Raw genomic sequence first — 19,030 nt, forward strand, 5'->3', positions numbered from 1 at the left:
ATATCATTTTATATATATATATATATATATATATATATATATATATATATATATATATATATATATATATATATATAATATGATACCCCTTAAATATACCGTCTTGTCATACACATATTGCTACAGCGTTGAACCACTCCTGATGAATAAATGAAAGAAATAGTTTATAATTTAGAATTAGAAGTGTGTGAGATTTTCTATTTATTTTTCTCTCAAGTATAGAGATGTGCAAATAATATTTTTCTATTGATGATAGAATCTAAATGTGGTTAGCTAGCTATTATGGAAGTTGTGAAATTTCCATTTATCTTTTTTGGCCCATGGGTTGACTAAGTGAAAGTTAATGACTCACCACTTTTTACAAGCAGAACAAGTTGAGCAAAATAACAAGCGTGATGAAGTGTGAGTGGTAAATGTGATACGTGGAATCACGTGGAAAGTGGGTAACACATTAATAATTGGAGATATTAATTTTTCTCTTTTTCATTTTTTTTCTACCACGCGTTTTTCTATAAAAGATATTTGGGTAGTGACAACTCTATTTAAGTATATATATAAAAATATACATATTAAATTATTTTAAAAATAAAAATTATTAAATTATTTCTTTTATTTTTTATTTTTGTATGTCTAAAAGATGTGTCTAATTTATTGTTGCCCCCTTTTCCTAGGAATATGATTCCTTTTCCTAAGTATAGATTCTTTTGATGGGATTGGGTATTGTTGCCCCCTTGCCTCTTTTTGTATTTTTTACTTTATTTCATTGGTGTTGTAGAGGACTGTTAGAGGATGCAAACTTAATTGAGATGGTTCGTGATAGTGATATTCTATGCACTATTTCTTTGGCTTAGAAAAAACCTTGTAGTTCGTAGGTGAATGATGCCCTAGTAATTCGAAATTCGATCGAGAGATAAGTAAAATCTGACTAATAATTGTTAAAACCATAATTCGAACTCAAGTTCTTTCAAACGATTCGTCCTTAACACAACCTCGTTAACCACTTGAGTTAAATCACTTGATTATTCTATTTCTGATTTGTTTTACACTAAAGGTAATTAGTCCATATGCATCTCTACAAATAACAACACCAATGGTGACCTTGAGGGCGATTAAGATGAACTATATAATATTGTGATAATTGAAGACATTTATTTTTTTCACAATGTATGCACATCTTATAAAATAAAATAAATTATTCATGCAACTTTTTTGTTTTAAAAAAAAAAAAAAAATTTAAATTCTTATTTGAAATATATTAATTCACATGAAAAATTAAATAGATTTGTTTAGATTTTTATTTTTTTCTTAACAAAAATCAAAATATTTTTTTGAAAATTTTAATTATAATTGAATTATTAATAATTATAAAAATATATTAAAAAATAAAATGAATATAGAGGTAATATTTTTTTATTCATCGAGAACACTTAAATTTCAAAGACCATGTTTTGATAACGCCTATTATTAAAAATTTAAGTGGTAAGTAATTTTATAGAACTCTTAATTATAGAATTTATATTACAATGTCATTTCTTTGAGTGTTTTAGTTTGCATAATTCAATATTAACATACTTTGAAAATGCTGAGGTTTTAGTTTATCCTATTACTTGTGTCAAGATTTATTTTTAAGGTATATTTTTACCTTTTCAAAGCTCAACAAAACAAAAAAAAAACCTACTTAAAAGTCAACTTCGATATTGTTTTATGAAAGTTTGTACACTAATCAAATGTAAAGTGATATAAATATTTATAAATAAATTAACAAATTAATATCTCAATGAGTTAAGTTTTAAGTAACTCACTTTTTAGTCTACATGTTACAAAAGTGTACTCTTTTCATCTCTTGTTCCTCTTTAAAAACTAAAATCTTGTAGTTTTATATTTTATAAAGACTGAAAAATAGATACATATCTAAAAACAAAAATATATTTAACCATATTTTTTCTAAAGTAGTTTACTTCCAATTAGAGGGACCTATAGCTGGTTGACAAATGAGCATATGTGGTAGGCAAATTGGACCTACAATTAATATGGTATGATTGGGTATTTGATAATAAAAAATGATTATGATGATGATGGTTATTATGGAATGGTGAAGTTATCAATGATGGATAGAAACGTTAATTTTACAAATTTAATATTTATAAGTTTTAATTAACATATTGGAGAGAGAGGTTAACTAATTTCATGATTAAAAAGGGTTTCAAAAAGGAAGTTTGCAAAATTTTATGAGTTAAGTGAGTTTATAGGTCTTTTTTTTCAAAAGAAGATTAAATTTCTTTCAAATAATTTTTGGGAAATTTTAAAAAAAGTTGATTTTTTTTTCTATTTCATTATATTTTTGAAAAATTAATTTCTCAATTTTCTTTTCAAAAAACAATCAAAATTTTCTCAAGAAAAGAAAATTTTCAATTATTTTCATTAAAATAAAATAAAATAAAATTTGTTGTCAAAATATTGAATCCATGAATATCTCATTTAAACTCATAAAAAAAAAATAAAATGATGGATTGAGGTAAAAAAAAAAATCTTAATAGAGGGTCTATAATTAAGAGCCTTAGTAGGGATTCTATTAAGAATGACTTAAGACTTTGGAATCTAATTCACAACTTTAATGATGGATGAGGAAAGTATATATATATTCTTCATAGGAGTGAAAATGGTGTTGGAGATAAGGTTTATGATGTGTTCCGTGCTTTAAGGTAAATCGACCAGTTGGAATTTTGGTTTGTGCTCTTTGTTTGGCTTTTCCACATCACTTCGTTTTCTTTTTTCTTATTTACCAAACCGACCATGTCACTCAAGCCAACACTTTTGTTTTCATTTAGAATACATGATTAAATTAGTTTTGATTGTAATCTTAATCTATACGTAATCATTTTAGTTTTACTACCCTTTGTGCTTCTAATCAGTTAGCATATGATGATTCTCTATTTTTGTTGTTATTGTCTAACTCACTTATTAAGTAAAGTAGGATATGCCAATGCAACTTGCTAATAACGTGTCACGCCTCAATTTCATTAAGGCACATGATTCACAATAGAGAAAATTAACAACCATGCACATGACTCACAATAAAAACAACCATTCTTTATTAAAAAAAAAAAAACATGACATTGGATTTGCATGATGTGAGTTTTATGTCCATTTAAATTCTTTTATTATTATTCAGTAACTTAAATGTTTTATTATTTATTTTATATCTATGATGTATATTTAAATTCTTTTATAAGTATTCAGTAACTTAAATACTTTTTCTATTTTATATCTATGATGTATATCTACCTATGCGTTATTGGTATCAAATATTGATGAGTTTGTCATACACTAATTTAAAAAATAATAAAGGTACAATTATGCAATAAAAAATATTATTTGTTTAATTTTATGAAGAGAGTTACATTATTTAATTCGTAATATAAATTTATGATAAAATTTTAAAAACTCATAAATTATGTTCAGTTATACAAATAAATAAACTCAAATACACAACTAATATTATATTAATATACAAAAAAATCATTAATTTCACCTAAAATAAAATAATAAAAATAAACATAATATTCACGAGTACATTACAAGTGTTCACGCTTCATAGAATCATAGCTCAATTTTCTTCAAAAGTTAGTCTTTTCACTTGACATTATAGTATATTTATCATTTTTCTAACATCGGAGAAAAATATACTAAGAGTTTGGATAAGATGTTTTTATTCATTTGTTATAAAATTTGTTTTTAAAAAAGAGAATCTGCAAATTATTTAAACTATGAATTCTCAAGGTATTTTTGAGGCATCATATGTTGGGAGAGTTTTTTTTTAGCTCATTTAATTTGTTGTGATATAGGAGTTTTTTTATTCTAAATTTATTTGATCGATAGTATTTTGATTATTTCGTCACGCTCGAGAAGGTGGTTTTAATTGAATTTTTCATTCTTCAAAAAAATAATAATAATAATTGTAGTATGTTTTACACATAAGTTTTCATTATTGTATCTATTTTTTTAAATCAATAAAATGTAAATATTATTTTTATATTTAAATTGTTTGTTTTTTAATTAATACAAATAATCTCTTTGGTTTATGAAGTAAGGAAAAATTATTTGAGATAATTTGAATTTAAATTCTGACTATAATAATTATTGATCAGACTTTATCAACCTCCCACATCTCTAAATTATGAGAGTTTTATTTTCTTAAAAACTAAAGAGTTAAAAAAAGAAATCAACACTTTATCATTATATATTATATGATTTAATATACAACATAACAAACATTTTAATAACACTAATTTCATAGTAATAATTTACATTTGGGTGAATGCAATTTGATGTCTTGGGTAAGAAGTTATTTGAAAGTGAGAGAAGAAGGTCTAGTCAGAAAAACACAATGACCTTGGATATCACTAAGAGAGTGCACCACTGAGGTCATTGTTGATATACTTCATACTATTTATTACCAGAATGTTGTCTCACATAATCGCATTAATGGACACTATATATTAGGCATGCATCATGCTTCTTTTCTTATAACTATTCCCTGACCTTTTTATTTTTCATAAACAGAGAAAGAAAGAAAGAAACATGCTATCACAACCTGATCTGACTCTAAAAATCAACTTGGCTTCATCCTCCTTTTAAAGGGGCCCATGTGAAATATACATAGGATTTTTATGATTGCAATGCTTGACTTCATTGCTTGTCGTTACTCTCAACATTTTGCCTAATTATTGAAGAGCATAAAAGGTGCTACAGGTCTTGTTGTAGTCTTGGAAAATTTGGTGCTTAGTTTATTAGTAGTATGATCAATATATTAGTGTTTTTTGTTTAGTTGATCCATTATTTGATTAGTCGAGAATGATATGTCAGTTAACTACGTTTTCTGATAAATCACTTTTAAATTAAGTGATTTAGCCGTGAAAGAGTTTATATTTTTCAGCTGTGGAGTCTTAAACTACTTCAGAGAGTATCTAATTTTGAAGGTTGAATTGTTTGAATGAAAAATAATATTGATAAGTAAAGACTTGTTTGATTAATTGTGCGTTTCGAATAATCTTTACAATAAGTATTTATAAAGTTAGAATAATTATGAAGTCTACAATTGTTTATATATTTGTCACATTTTCAACCTACTAACTCACATATTACACCATATAAGATCATGAGTAACAACACTACATTAAATAATTACCTTAACGATAGAGTTACAATTAAAAATTGTATAACTGACTAAGTTGTTAACTTTCATATCAGTCTACCATGTCCTCTATCACCTGATGATCAATGGAATGTGTTTTTATACACATTATAGACTTGGTAGGTAAGTATCTTACACATGTGACTGAGTTGGAACCAAAAATATTCTCAAATCAACAATTTATTAGTTTTTAGTCTTGTTTCGACAACCATATCCTACTTTATTGCAAACAGTTTATTTAAAAAAAAGTGATCATATGACCTTTTGACTTTGCAAATTATTTGTTATAGTCTCTTAGGCTTATATTTAGTATCATTGCAAACTCGATAAAACCTAATATTAACTTTCAAGCCCATTTAAACTTGGTAGCCACGTTCATCTATCAACTGAAAGATAATTTGACTATTAAACAATTTTGCATCAATTGCTAGTTGATTCTGCAACAATTGACTAAAAGATACAAATAACATTCTTCAAGCCCATTTAGACTTGGTTGTCATGTTCATTCATCAGTCGACAACTAACTCGGTAGTCAACTGATTATGTCTTAGTTGTTATTCGATTTTGTAGTAGTTGATTTTGTGTCAGATGATTGTTATGCACTTCATAGCCAAATCCTTCCATGGATGTGGACCACCATGCGATCATGAAATGATGTCAATAGTGACATATCCATGAGGCCTTTAGAAATGATTGAACTGGTGGTGGTGGTGGCGACGACATCTCAAGATGCAACCCTTTTGCTTGTGGATGTTTTACCATACCAAGTCAAAATAGGGTAACTTTCCATTTTTTCTCCATCATTAAAATAATCAAATGAAAAATTGAAATAATTAAAATTAACTAATGCAAAACCCTAAACTGAAAAGAAAAAAAAAACATAAACATAAACTGACCTTCTTCTTATAGACCTACAACATCAAGAAAACAATATGAATTGAAAATGAGAGAAAATCAACATTTCTCTCTTGATTAAGATTTTTAAATGAGTGAAATATGATGTTTTGGATGTGGTTGTGATGAAAAACCAAATATTTTAGTAGAATTATAAGATTTTGAGAGTGTGATGTGAGAAAAAAATAAACGAGGAAGAATTGAAGAAGTTGAATATTTTATTTATACCTATAAAAAATATATTTTCAGTAATAATCAATTAGTCGTCTAGAAATGTCTTTTTTATAAGAATAATTTTAGGTTTTTGAGGGGCCTCTAGATATACATCGGATGAGAAACTTCCGTTTTTTTTTTTTGGAATACCTAGAGTTTAAAAAAGAATCTATTAGTACTTTATTCAGAAGCACCAAACAAAGACATGAATCGTAGGCTTGGAGTTACGAGGGTTAAGCTTTCTAAGTATCCAAATTTTGGGAAAGTTGGATTTTGTACCCCTTTAATTGGACTTATATCCCCAAAGTATTAAAAACATAAAGTTGTCCCTTTAATTTTCAATAAATTAATAGTAAAAAAATTTATTCCAAAACCTTACCTCTCACTAAAAATTTCGATACGTAATATTTTTTTCTCCAAATATTCGATACAGACTTTATAACTATCAGAAATTTCTTCTTTACAATTTCTGATGGTTTTATTTGTTTACTTGAAATTTCAAGGCACAAAATTTGTAGAAATTATTTATTGGATTTTTCGAACGTATTATTATTATTATTATTATTATTATTATTATTATTATTATTTTTAGCTTTTTTTATTTTTTTTAACTTTTATTTTTGGATTTTATAATCCTCTAGTCGTTGCATCTCTTCATTCCTCTTTCTTATTTTCTCAACGGCAACTCTTCTATTAGATTGTGTAGGAGGTCGAACTCGAGAATGTTCAACGGTATTTTTTTTTTGCTCTTCTGATTGAATGAAATTTTCGATATCGAAAATAACTACCGAAAAGTTCGTTCATAAAATTTCAGGTAAATTTTTTTCTAATTGTGAGTACCATCAAGTAATTTTTTGTTTTTACGGTAAAGTTATGAATATTTTTATAAATTTAAGTATAATTTTTTTAAATAAAAGTTATAAGTTTAAATGGAGGGAGTACGAAATCCACCTCTCAAATTTTGGTTTATGTGGTCTTACTCTAAATTTAAAGAAATTGGCTCACTGGACATATATATTGATGTATCTGGGCAGAAGCCCATCAAGTCATTTAATCAAGCCCAAATGTTTTATCTTCAGCACTCCTTTTTGTCTTTTATCCGGTTCTCTTTAGAAAAAATTGACATTTATTAGTCTCATAAAAAATTGAATAAATATTAAAAAGGTACTAATCCATTAATATTTGTTCAAAAAAATAATAATTTATATATATTTTTATTTATTTGGTGGTTGTGTGACTAAGTTGATTAAGTAATACTAAAGTTATGGAAAGATATAATTGCAATTTAATCTTCACGTTACACGTAACACACTCTTAAAAAAAGAGTGAAATGTTTTAAATGTCTGATTTAAACGCTTAAGTGAAGGCGAGTTTTATTGTCTATGCAAAGAATTGAAATTGATAAAGATATTCTAAAATATGTTCTTTTTAAAATGATTTGTAATTGATATTGTAATCCAATTACTCTATTTTGGATTAAGCGCCACTTTGTTATTAAATAATTTTTGAATAATTTTAGTTTTTATTTTATTTTTAAACACCTATAAATTAATTAGCCCACTTATTTCATATTTTCATATATTGAAATTTAAAAATAATAAGATTAATGAGTCACTTGACATGTGAATGGTTACATCACATTAGTTAAAATGTCAACATGACTAGAATCGATTTAGACTTTTGTTAACATAGTTATTAGAAATTTAACAATAGAGACTAATGTTGAAAACATGTAATAAGCGTGAGGTTAAACTTATGGAAAATATTTATAGGGGCTAAAGTTAAATGAATAGTATTTTTATAGAGAATAAAAATATATACTTACCATTAAAAGTTAAGCAAATATGATCTTATTTTCAATCATCTTTTAACATAACCTTAATGTTGTATTTTTGTATTAAAATATTTGGTGCTTGTTGATGGATTTGAGACATAAAATAATTTAAAATATAAATTTTTTACAAGGGTATATATGATTGGGAATATGAGAAAACTAATGTATAATAATTTAATAGGATTTTAGAGAAAAATTATCATCCAAATCTTCTCCTGTTTCATTTGATGAATTTCCCCATGTTTTGGGGGAGAACTGTAAAATAGATCAACAAAAAATATTGAAGAATTTTGACAGATAATTTTTTTCTCCATATTATTAATAAATTCTTCAGTAAAAAAAATATCTCTCTCACCCTTGTCTTGTCGCCTTTCCAAACTTTCAAACACCTTATAAGTATTTAAAATAACTTTTAAAAGCAAATTATGTTCTTCTAAAAAATAAATTATGTTTGTTTACAAACTATCTTTTCAAAATTTATAAAAATAATTTATATGTATAAATTATAATAATCACAAAATTAAACTATATATATATATATATATATATATATATATATGATCAAACGGTCAAACATGAACCCATTTGAATTGAAGTTTGCAATGATATTTTTTTAAATTTAATTTTGTTAATGTATTTTTTTTTTTAAAATGAATTTTTCTATAATATAATTTATGTCTAGATACTTTTTTAAATTTATTTTTACAAAATAAAATTTGTTTAAATTATATTGATTTATTTTTGAACATGGTTTAGATTATTATATTGATTAAAAGTTATTTTTAACTGCATATTTATGATTTTTATCAACAAAACTCACATACATTATGTATAAAAAATCTGATGAATTACGTAAATTCATACTCCTAATATATCTACGTCCTTTCTATCAGAAAACGTCTCTACCTCTTATTTACCGTACGAGGTTTAAAAATAAAAATAAAATAAACAAATTACGTTTAACACCCTTAAATAGAGGAAGTAGACATGTTCCATGTTCTATGGTATTATGGCTTGGAGTGGGAGGTAGGAAATTAAATGGAGAAATTAACAGAATTAGTCTACGTACTGCCTCGATTCTCACGACAATTTTATTATCTTGTTGGTCGTTTGTTCAACAACTACAATTGTTTCAACATAACAACGATAGTACTATCTATCTTAAACCTTCACAATTTTAATCCTATCATCACCCCCTCACTTTATTGACCACATTATATTTTAAATTTAATTTATGTATTTTTTTTTCTTCAAAAGTCTTGTTTGACTCTCTTATTTAATTTAATTTATGTATTTAAGGATTTCGTACAATCTCTCTTATTTTCCTTTCCTTGATTAAAAGTGATCAGTTGGTCAACTTGGAAGTTGGAATATGTTACGTATCATTAAAACAGTCTTCACATGGCAATATTTTCAAAATGTTGACAAAAACTAATTATAGTAATGAAGTGAGCGAAATTTACACTTATTATTGAATAAAAGGAAATGTAAGATTTACATGTTGTTAGTTTGTTCTTATACTTGAAACTATAAAAAATTAAAAAAAATTAAAAATTAAAAATTAGAGTTAGTGATAGATTAAAGGTGATAAATATTTCCGTTTGTGACTTACAACAAGGGTGGTGTAATAGGGCCCTCACATTATGGGGTGATGTTCTTAGTGTGGTGGAATAGTTTAGATACAAGGTGTTTGAATGCTAGTGTCATGTACTAACTTTACATATGATATGTTAATTCAGTTGTAAGAATTTAGTTTTATAATATCAAGATATTGAATTTAAATTTTTCGAGAGACAGTTGTAAAATGATTAATAGTGTTATTTTGATTAATAATTTTTTTTAGTCATTTTTTTATTTTTCTTTTTAGAGAATAAGTGTCATGTGCTAGCTAAATACTCATCAATTATGGACAATTACAACTCTGTTTGTAAATTTTTTGGATGTGGCTTATAGCTCATTAATGAATTCTTTTGTCTTAAAAAAAAATGGTGCATATTAAATCCTTTGTTTACTTTGAAACTAGAGTTTATTGTTTTAGGACACTTGTTTACAAATTTAAAATTAGAAATTTTGTATTAAAAAAAATTGAATTTGTAAGGAACTAATTTACAACTTCTAATATACTTTAAGTACATAATTTATATTTAGAAGCTTAGCAATTGTCAAAGGGTCCTTGTTAATATTCGCTAATTAAATATATAATATATGTTTAGGGTCCTTGTTAATTATATAGTATTTGTTTTAAGAACAAATTTTGGAACCACGTCTGGAGAGTACTACATGTGCAATAGCCAGTAGATGACCACTCTCATATATAGCTTCTCAATCGAACTAATTGTGCTGTGGCACTGTGTCATTTTCATTTTCCAAATAATGTCCGAAATAAATTATTAAGGAAAAATAAATTAAATTATGTATATTAAAAAATATTGTCGATCTCATTTAATTAATATAATTCTAATAAATTATATTTATTGATTAGTAAATTGAGTCAATAAAAATAAATGAGGTGTAGTTTATTCAAGAATGTTTAAATAAATTGATATGGATCTCTTTCTTCTTAATTAGAGGTCTTAGATTAAATTTAGTCTTAGAGATATCCAAAAGAAATCCGATTTGCCCCAAAAATATGAGGTGCAATATAAAGATATTATCATTAAATATGAAAGCAACTCTTAATTTTTGTTTATATTGTATTCAAAAATATGAAATGATTTTGTTTGCATTTTATTTGGGAAGGAGTACAAACCAAAACAATTTAATTAAAAAACTCAATAAAAACTATTTTTTATTAAGTTTAACTCATTTGATATCTTAATTTATTATATGTGGGACTTGAATTTTTCTAATACACTCTCGCAGTAACTCTAAACTATTAAACATAACGAGTGGATATAAATGATGTGTTGAATAACACAAATCAATATATTCTAATATCGTATTAAATTTTTATATTAAGTATAATTTATTTTTACAAAATCAACTAGTTAACTAGTTAGTGTGATGTAAATCATAATTATATTATTTAAATTTAAAAATAAATATGGGATAACAAAATTAGACAGCTTTTAATTGATTACCAAGTTCACTCACATAGTTAATTAATGAAATGTTAGATTTAATTACTACAAATTTAAATGTAATTAATCTTAGAATTTAAGTGTTTAAATCTATATTAAGTTAGAACAATGTTTAAATTTCTACGTAGTAAATATTGCTGGATAAAGTTGGCAGCTAAGAATCATTAGAGTTTTTTTTTTTTTATGAATTAAAAGAATCATTACTATTTTTTTGGTGAACGAATTAAGAATCATTAAGTACAACATTTACTTGTTATTAAATATGTTAAACATTACGTACCAAAAAAATAGCATGAATTTTGTATTTGCACATTGAGTTAAATTTACCGACAGAAAAGTAAGAGACAAAATATACTCGAAAAAGTTGAAAATAAAAAAAATGCAGCCCATATATATATACAACAAAAAATGATTCTTGTTTAAGAAAGACAAGAAGAACAAACCTTATTCTCCTATTCTCCTGTTCTGGCAATACTAAATTCCTAGAATTTTCTATACAAAAAATACTTTTCTTTCTGCCACACTAAATATAAAATAAGTAACATCTTTATCCTCTCCCATATTTTAAATAATATTAATTAATAAATCTTACTCTCTCTCTCTCTCTCTCTCCTATAATTCTGACTAGAGGGTTGTAAAGGATAGTAGCTAGCTTACCCCAATCAATCAAAAATAAAAAAGCTCAAAAAGCATTGACACCAAAACCAAAAAAACAAACAACATGGGTAGAGCTCCTTGTTGTGACAAAGCAAACGTGAAGAAAGGTCCTTGGTCTCCAGAAGAAGATTCTAAGCTTAAATCTTACATAGAACAACATGGTACTGGTGGTAATTGGATTGCTCTCCCACAAAAAATTGGTAATATTATTCATAACCCTATTTTTATTTCATTATTTTATATATTCTTGATTAATTTCTTATTCCATTTCATCCTTTTATATCATAGCTAGAAGATTATCATCACTCATCTAGCTAACTTTTTATTTTTTTATTTTTAAGATTAACCCTTTTCTTTTCTTTTCTTTTATTTGGATTTTTTTAGGTTTGAAGCGTTGTGGAAAGAGTTGTCGTCTAAGGTGGCTAAATTATCTTCGCCCTAATCTCAAGCATGGTGGTTTCTCCGAGGAAGAAGATAACATTATTTGTAGCCTTTACATTAGTATTGGAAGCAGGTACATATCACATATACGCTTTTCAATATAATATATATTTCATCTGCAACTGCAATTAAAGCTGCAATATTAATATTTTAGAGGTTTTAAGTAGTTATAGTTGCATCTACATAGATTACTCATATTTATCCGCAATATGAAGAATCAAGACCTAATTATAGGTATAATTAAAAATCTTATGTATGGATTTGAATGATACTATATTCATACCATGCTAGTTTTGTATTTTGGTGAAAACTATATATAGATATGAAAAGTGAAGAGGGTTTTGGTTGGTGTGAAAGCAGGTGGTCGATAATTGCAGCTCAATTGCCAGGAAGAACAGATAATGACATAAAGAACTATTGGAACACAAGGCTTAAAAAGAAGCTTTTGGGTAAGCATCGTAAAGAGCAACAACAACAAGCACGTAATAGAAGTATTAACAATGTAATTGTTAAGCAAGAAAATAATAACAATAATAATAATAATATTAGAGTGAGTAGTAGTGAATTTTCTTTATCTAATTTGGTTCATGAAAATATTACTCAACAACCATATTTGCCTCATGTAATGCAACCATTGCTATCCACACCCCCACTACCACCACCTTCAATATTGTCATCATACACAAACCAAGGCTTCAATGACCAAGATTCTATTAGAAAACTACTTATCAAACTTGGAGGAAGATTTTCAAGTGATTATGATCATCCTACTACTACTACTACTTTTGATGATGGATTGAATCTTCAATTCTCAAATGCTATTACTTCCTCAAATGAACAAGTTTATGATCAAGAACATGTTGGATCTTCTACTTGTGTTAATTCCAATGTACAATTTACACAAAATAGTCAATACTTGGAGACGGTGCAAGAACAAGGCAAATTCATCCCAGAAATTGATCATCATGATATGGTTTCTACTAATTATCCACAAAGATTTGATGGGTTGGAATTCTTTTATGGTGAAGAAATGAATATTCAACATAAGATAGAAGGTTCTAGTAGTATTAATTGGGGTGAGGCTACTACTTCAAGTTATCATCATCATCTTGATTCCAAATACCAAGGTTAAGTTGTGATTTACGAGGTAAGAGATGCCACAAATAGTAGTTACATAGAGTGTAACTACTATAGAGTTTAGATATTGTATGAGGAGTAATTAATAACATTGTGTACATTATTTTTAATTGCTATCATTGTTTGTTTAAAGTTTATTATTAGAGACAATAAAATTGAATATATATGTGTCTTCTCTTATTATAGTCTTTCATCCTTAGTGCTTTATATTTTGAAAATGTTGGCAGCAATGCACTTATAAAGTCATATGTTTAGATTGGTGTTATAAGATATATTAATTTTTTAATCATATTTTTGTTTATAGGAAATATTATGTATTTGTTATGTAATGTTTTAAATCACAATCGTTAATGATTGTGATTATTTTCGTATCGATAAGAAGGAAATCGAATACGAGGTACTAGGCATGGTGCATGTTGTCTTAGTTATGCATGTGGTTGGTGTGTATATATGATTCCTCTTGAGAAAAAAAGAGAGGCACATGCCATCAAATTAATTTATCTTCAAACATTATGTTGTCATTCAATATGTGGTTGCTTGTTGAGTCATTTCTACATGCCTAAAGTAGCATTTATTAGACATAAAATTTATTTATTATTTATAGAGTTCGAGAAGTCTTGTATGAAACGGAACATTAATTGCATTTGTCAAATTTATTCAATTGCTTGTTTGAATACTCCTTTCGTCCTTTTTTACAAGGATCATAACATATTTTTACATATAATAAAATTTCAATTATTATGAATATTTTGTGTATAATTATGACTGATGTGTTTAATGTATATACTATATTGAATGTAATTTTAGATAATGCCTTTTTGTATATATAAGATAGGTCTCAGGATTTTCCGCATAAAAAAATTATATTATATTATTAAATTATTAGGACATATCCTATATACATAGCATAGGGTAATAGCTACTCAATTTTAATAACATATTATTTTTGGGTTGTGTTTATGTAATATGTTGGAGTAGCCATTGTACATAGTTTAATAATATATAATAAAGTAGTTCTTTTTACTGCTTAAAAAAATGATTTAAGTCATGAAATTATTAATAAAGAGTATATATAGTACAATATAACATTGTTTATATATATAAAAAATAACACTGCTTATAAATGAATCTAATCTTCCTTGAATCGCGTAATAGAAGCTTTGTAGGTTGTCTTTTTTATTTGTAAGTTATACGTGAGTCTCCTAACATTCTTTTGAAATATAATTTCAAGATTTATCACTTTATATGCTATCAAATCTTGATTAATTTAAAAAAATAAAAAATAAGCAATATTTTATTTGATTGTATAATATGAAGCATAACGTATGAAGTGATTAAATATCAAAAATGTGATGTGAGAATATAAAAGAACATTAGTTTGCATTTGGTTTTGAGACCATTAATTAATGATATTATATATCTATTTGTTAAGAAGTGAATCTATATATCTTCACTTTTCAAGTACTACATTACTCTACTTCAACCCCTCTTGAACAGTAATTTAACATGCATAAATCATATAGTAATAACATTGATTAGCCGGAATTAATTAAATATTATTTGATCAAAGATTTCCCTTTATTTTAATTTAATCACTTCTAACACTATATATATATTCTTTAATTTATCATTCCCTTTCTTAGTCATCCCTCCCCAAGCTCTCTTCCTAGGTAGGACTAGGAGTAAGGCTTATAGACCCTATATTATTGTGTATATATATATATATATATTAATTAGTTGAAAGCTTTGAATTGGGTTTTGTCAAAACAATAAAAAGCCATGGTCCAAAGTTATCATTATAAGTGGCAACTATGCATTCAATAATGTCGTATATATATGTGATTTCAAATGATCAATCGAATACATGATCGATTGCTATCTTTTAACGAGAGACTTTCTAAGCATTAATATTCCATTCTCACATCGCATCATTTACATCCATAAAATAATAGGGGCATAATTAAGTATATGGCCTATTCAAATAAAATTAAGTCCATGTTTGCACTCTCTTTGAATATTGTTTTCTAATAAAAAAAAAATTATGTCTCGTTTATAAGGCATAATATGTAAATGGAACGAAAAGTAAAGTGCAGGAATTATAAACTCACAAGAATGTAAATGGTTGAATTAAAATACTTTGAATTAAATTTAAAGAATCTTAAATGGAGAAGTATTTAAAACTCAAAGAATCTTATGTCTCATGTATCGACTAGGATTTCTAAAATCAAATTAGCATTTTTGAATATAGAGCTTTTGACATATCTTCATGTAACTATCAAATCCAATAATATCTTCTATTCTTCATCGAATATCTCATGTCTTAATGTGTCTTCTCAATCTTGTTAGTACATGTTCCATTGAGTCATTCAAAACTTAGAGAATTTTACTAAGTTCATAATGGTAATGCACTTAGCCTTTGACTTTCCTTACTTTAACATGACTTAAAATTTGTCATCTAAGTGCTCATATATTTGCTTGTTCTTCAGTGACCTATAACCTAAAATAAATATATAAGACCAAAACTTTTTGAAAGTTCATTTACTTCAAAATTGTTATGTTAGCTTATAACTCTTTGTCATATACATGTTTATATTATTTTTAATCTTTAATTATCTTAATTATCTCTTATCATTAGTTAATTGTAAGTGTTTTTATTAAGTTGTTTTCTTGTAGTTATTGAATTCAATAAGATGTTTATGCTTTCATTTCTTAACTATACACTTTTTTTTGTTGTAATTTTCTCTCATTGATTTAGCGATGTAGGTTACCAAGAAACATGACTACTTTGCAACATTTCAATCATATGTAGAGTTGTATATGTTCAAATGGAGTTAACAGAGTTACAAAGTTAAAATTCATAATTATTTCACGAATACATTGTAACCCAATTCGAATTGAAAAAGAGTTAAAATTGCACTTTTGATTCAACTAGTTTCACCTTGCGAGATGACCGACTCATCAGGTGAGCTATGTTAATTTTCCAACATCAATTTTTATGTCTCCAGGAGACTAAATCCATGTACAGCCACGCGATGTGAATCAATATTGAAGTAAAATAAATCGAATTTAGGGTTATTTTTAGTATATGAAAGCTCGAGAAATACGAAAAAAAACACTTCCCAAAATTGAAGACTCAAATTTGGGATATGTCTTTCTTTATCTTTTTGCTATTTCCTTTAATATAAGTAGCTAAATTTCTTAAATTATGATTTGCGGAACCTTCTTGGATTAGTAATGTGGTTTTATTTTGGCTCTATGATTGCATTTCAATTTATACCGGGGAATGAGATTTATCATCATGCACGTTGTGACCATAGGAAATGAATATGGCGGAACAATCATGTGCTTTTATAAATTTTTAATCTTTTAATGTTTTTTTTGTATTAAATCACCTAAAGAACTAAGATTTTTATCGAATAAAATGGGTTATGAGACAAGAAATTGTCCTTAATCCTTAATAGTTGGTTTAAACTACTTGGGACTATTTTCAAATTGTTTATGGAGAATGTAATTGCATAATAATAGCAAAATTATAAAAATGATTTTAGCTTCCAAATTTAGCGTAGAAATCTAATACTGACGCTAGTTAGCGTCTTATTAGCGACGACAAGCCCACGTTAGTGAATTAATTTTCTTTTGCTTCTCATTAAAACATTAGCGTCGGTAAGTCTAACACTATATAAAACCATTTTATTTTTTTTACACTTGTAGTATCGGTTCATCCGACGCTAAATTTTATAATTTATAAAATTAAATATTTTACTGTTTTTTGTTTTCAATAAAATATCTTTCTTTTTATTTTGGTCTAATCTTTTGCTACATAACCTTTTTTTTTTCTCCTCAAACCTCACCACACCTTATTGAGCATCAGTTTCATACGTTCAAAATCCTAAAATTGAAATGAAATGAAGCCATGACGCATGACAGCTGCTGCAAATAGAAAAGTCATATGTCTCTTCTCTCTTTGCGCAACAATTTTCTATACGATCTTCTCTCTTTGCATTTTTGCGCCCTCCGTCTTCTACCGTCCTCTCATATATTTATCCACCCCCATTTTTGTCGCTTCATCATTTTGGTTCATCTTCATTATTTTGTTTGTCTGATATCCTTTTGAGACGAGTTCATGTTTTTACCATCCAAAACTTTTAAAATGAAAAACTAGTTATACGTTGAAAATTTGAGTTCATGCATTTTATTCCTACCATGATTGGTACCATCTGTTTTTATTGTTTTGCTTTATTTTTTGAAATTTTGTGTAATTTAAATGAGAACTTATTAAATTTATGGGAGTTTCTTAGTTAGAGTAAATGTATTCTTTATTATTATTGTTAATTACACATTAATTCCAATTTACTTTCGGTTGCAAAAATTATGCCAATTGTTTATCATTCACCTAAGAAAAATAAAATTGTTACGTGAATAATATTAATAATAATTCATATAAAGACAATGTTATTTACTGTTATTACGATCACAATTTAATACATTTTTTAAACTATCATCATTAGTTTCATGCTATTCAAAAAGTCTTTAAAAACCTAGCAAACCAGCCTATTTGGTAAATGTAATGAATTAATTTGGGGCTGATATTTTTATTTTTTTAATATTATTTTTTGGGTTGGGTTTCTACCAAATTCGACAACAACAAAGACAAAGTGAGGTTCGACGACTTATATGTAAATCTCTAAAAGAGATTATTTTATGAAATTTCAAGTTTTGCAAGTGTCAACAACTTTTATCAAAATGAGACTTAGTGTGATAATTCTATCTATATGGTTATTCTTATGTTGTGTGAAAACTCTTAGAGTCATAAAATCAAATTAAATAAGTAATAAATTTATTATTACTATAAAAAAGAAAAAGTTATAAATTCTTATCCAAATTCACATATCAATTGATAAAGTAACATGCATGCTCCCTGCCTCACTCACACATGGTCCTTGATATGCATGTATGTATCAATTAATTTCCAAAAGTTGGTTTCCATCAATATCACAAAAAGAAAGACAGCTTTTGCATAACTTAAAGTATTTGTAGTTTAGTTACCATACCTTTTGACCTTTAACCTTATGTTCAAAACTAATAACCATGACAATGAAAAATCTTCTCATCAATTGGATATTATATATTCCAATATTATTGAATATTTTTCATGAAGTCGTCAATTTTGGTCAAATATATATAGTTGGCATGCATCCTAACGACAAGTTTGATTAAATCTCAGTCCCGTCCAATACATATGTTTTTCTATTTTATTGTTGAAATTATTTGGAAATTAATGTCTCAAAGTCTTTCTATGGTCTACATACCCCAATTTCTATTTATTAAATTGTGGGAATGGAACATTGGTATCCAATGTGCTGTTAATAACTTATTTATAAGTATATGGTTTATCAATATGTTAGTTACCTATATTTTATATTTAATCAAATAATTAAACTCAATTAGTTAATAAATTGGAAGAACTTAAATTTGAATTATCGTTGACTTTTCAACAAAATTTTGAATTACTAAAATTGGACCTCATTCTTAGAAACGAGATGGCTAAAAATATCACCCAATATTATTTTTGTTATTGAT

At 26.3% G+C, this 19,030-nt stretch overlaps 1 protein-coding gene across 2 annotated transcripts; it reads left to right on the plus strand.

The window, feature by feature from the left end:
• The first annotated feature begins 11,803 nt into the window (after positions 1-11,803).
• LOC101491244 (uncharacterized) lies at positions 11,804-13,638 on the plus strand. 2 transcript variants are annotated; one of them, XM_027333464.2, is made up of 3 exons: positions 11,804-12,072; positions 12,257-12,386; positions 12,671-13,638. In XM_027333464.2, the coding sequence occupies exons 1-3, from the start codon at positions 11,937-11,939 to the stop codon at positions 13,443-13,445; spliced, it is 1,041 nt and encodes a 346-aa protein (XP_027189265.1). In that variant the 5' UTR covers positions 11,804-11,936; the 3' UTR covers positions 13,446-13,638. The 2 variants fall into 2 exon arrangements, with proteins under 2 accessions (XP_027189265.1, XP_004498936.1); XM_004498879.4 differs by having other exon boundaries at positions 11,811-12,072; positions 12,674-13,638.
• Positions 13,639-19,030: the final 5,392 nt, after the last annotated feature.

The sequence above is a fragment of the Cicer arietinum genome, chromosome 4 (genome assembly GCF_000331145.2).
Source record: "Cicer arietinum cultivar CDC Frontier isolate Library 1 chromosome 4, Cicar.CDCFrontier_v2.0, whole genome shotgun sequence".
NCBI classification, from domain to species: Eukaryota; Viridiplantae; Streptophyta; class Magnoliopsida; order Fabales; family Fabaceae; genus Cicer; species Cicer arietinum.

Excerpts from the sequence above, each read along its gene's own strand:
- LOC101491244 (XM_027333464.2), top strand. The coding sequence starts at position 11,937 with ATGGGTAGAGCTCCTTGTTGTGACAAAGCAAACGTGAAGAAAGGTCCT. Across the intron at positions 12,073-12,256 it reads TGCTCTCCCACAAAAAATTG|GTTTGAAGCGTTGTGGAAAG; the intron begins GTAATATTATTC and ends GGATTTTTTTAG. Across the intron at positions 12,387-12,670 it reads TACATTAGTATTGGAAGCAG|CAGGTGGTCGATAATTGCAG; the intron begins GTACATATCACA and ends TTGGTGTGAAAG.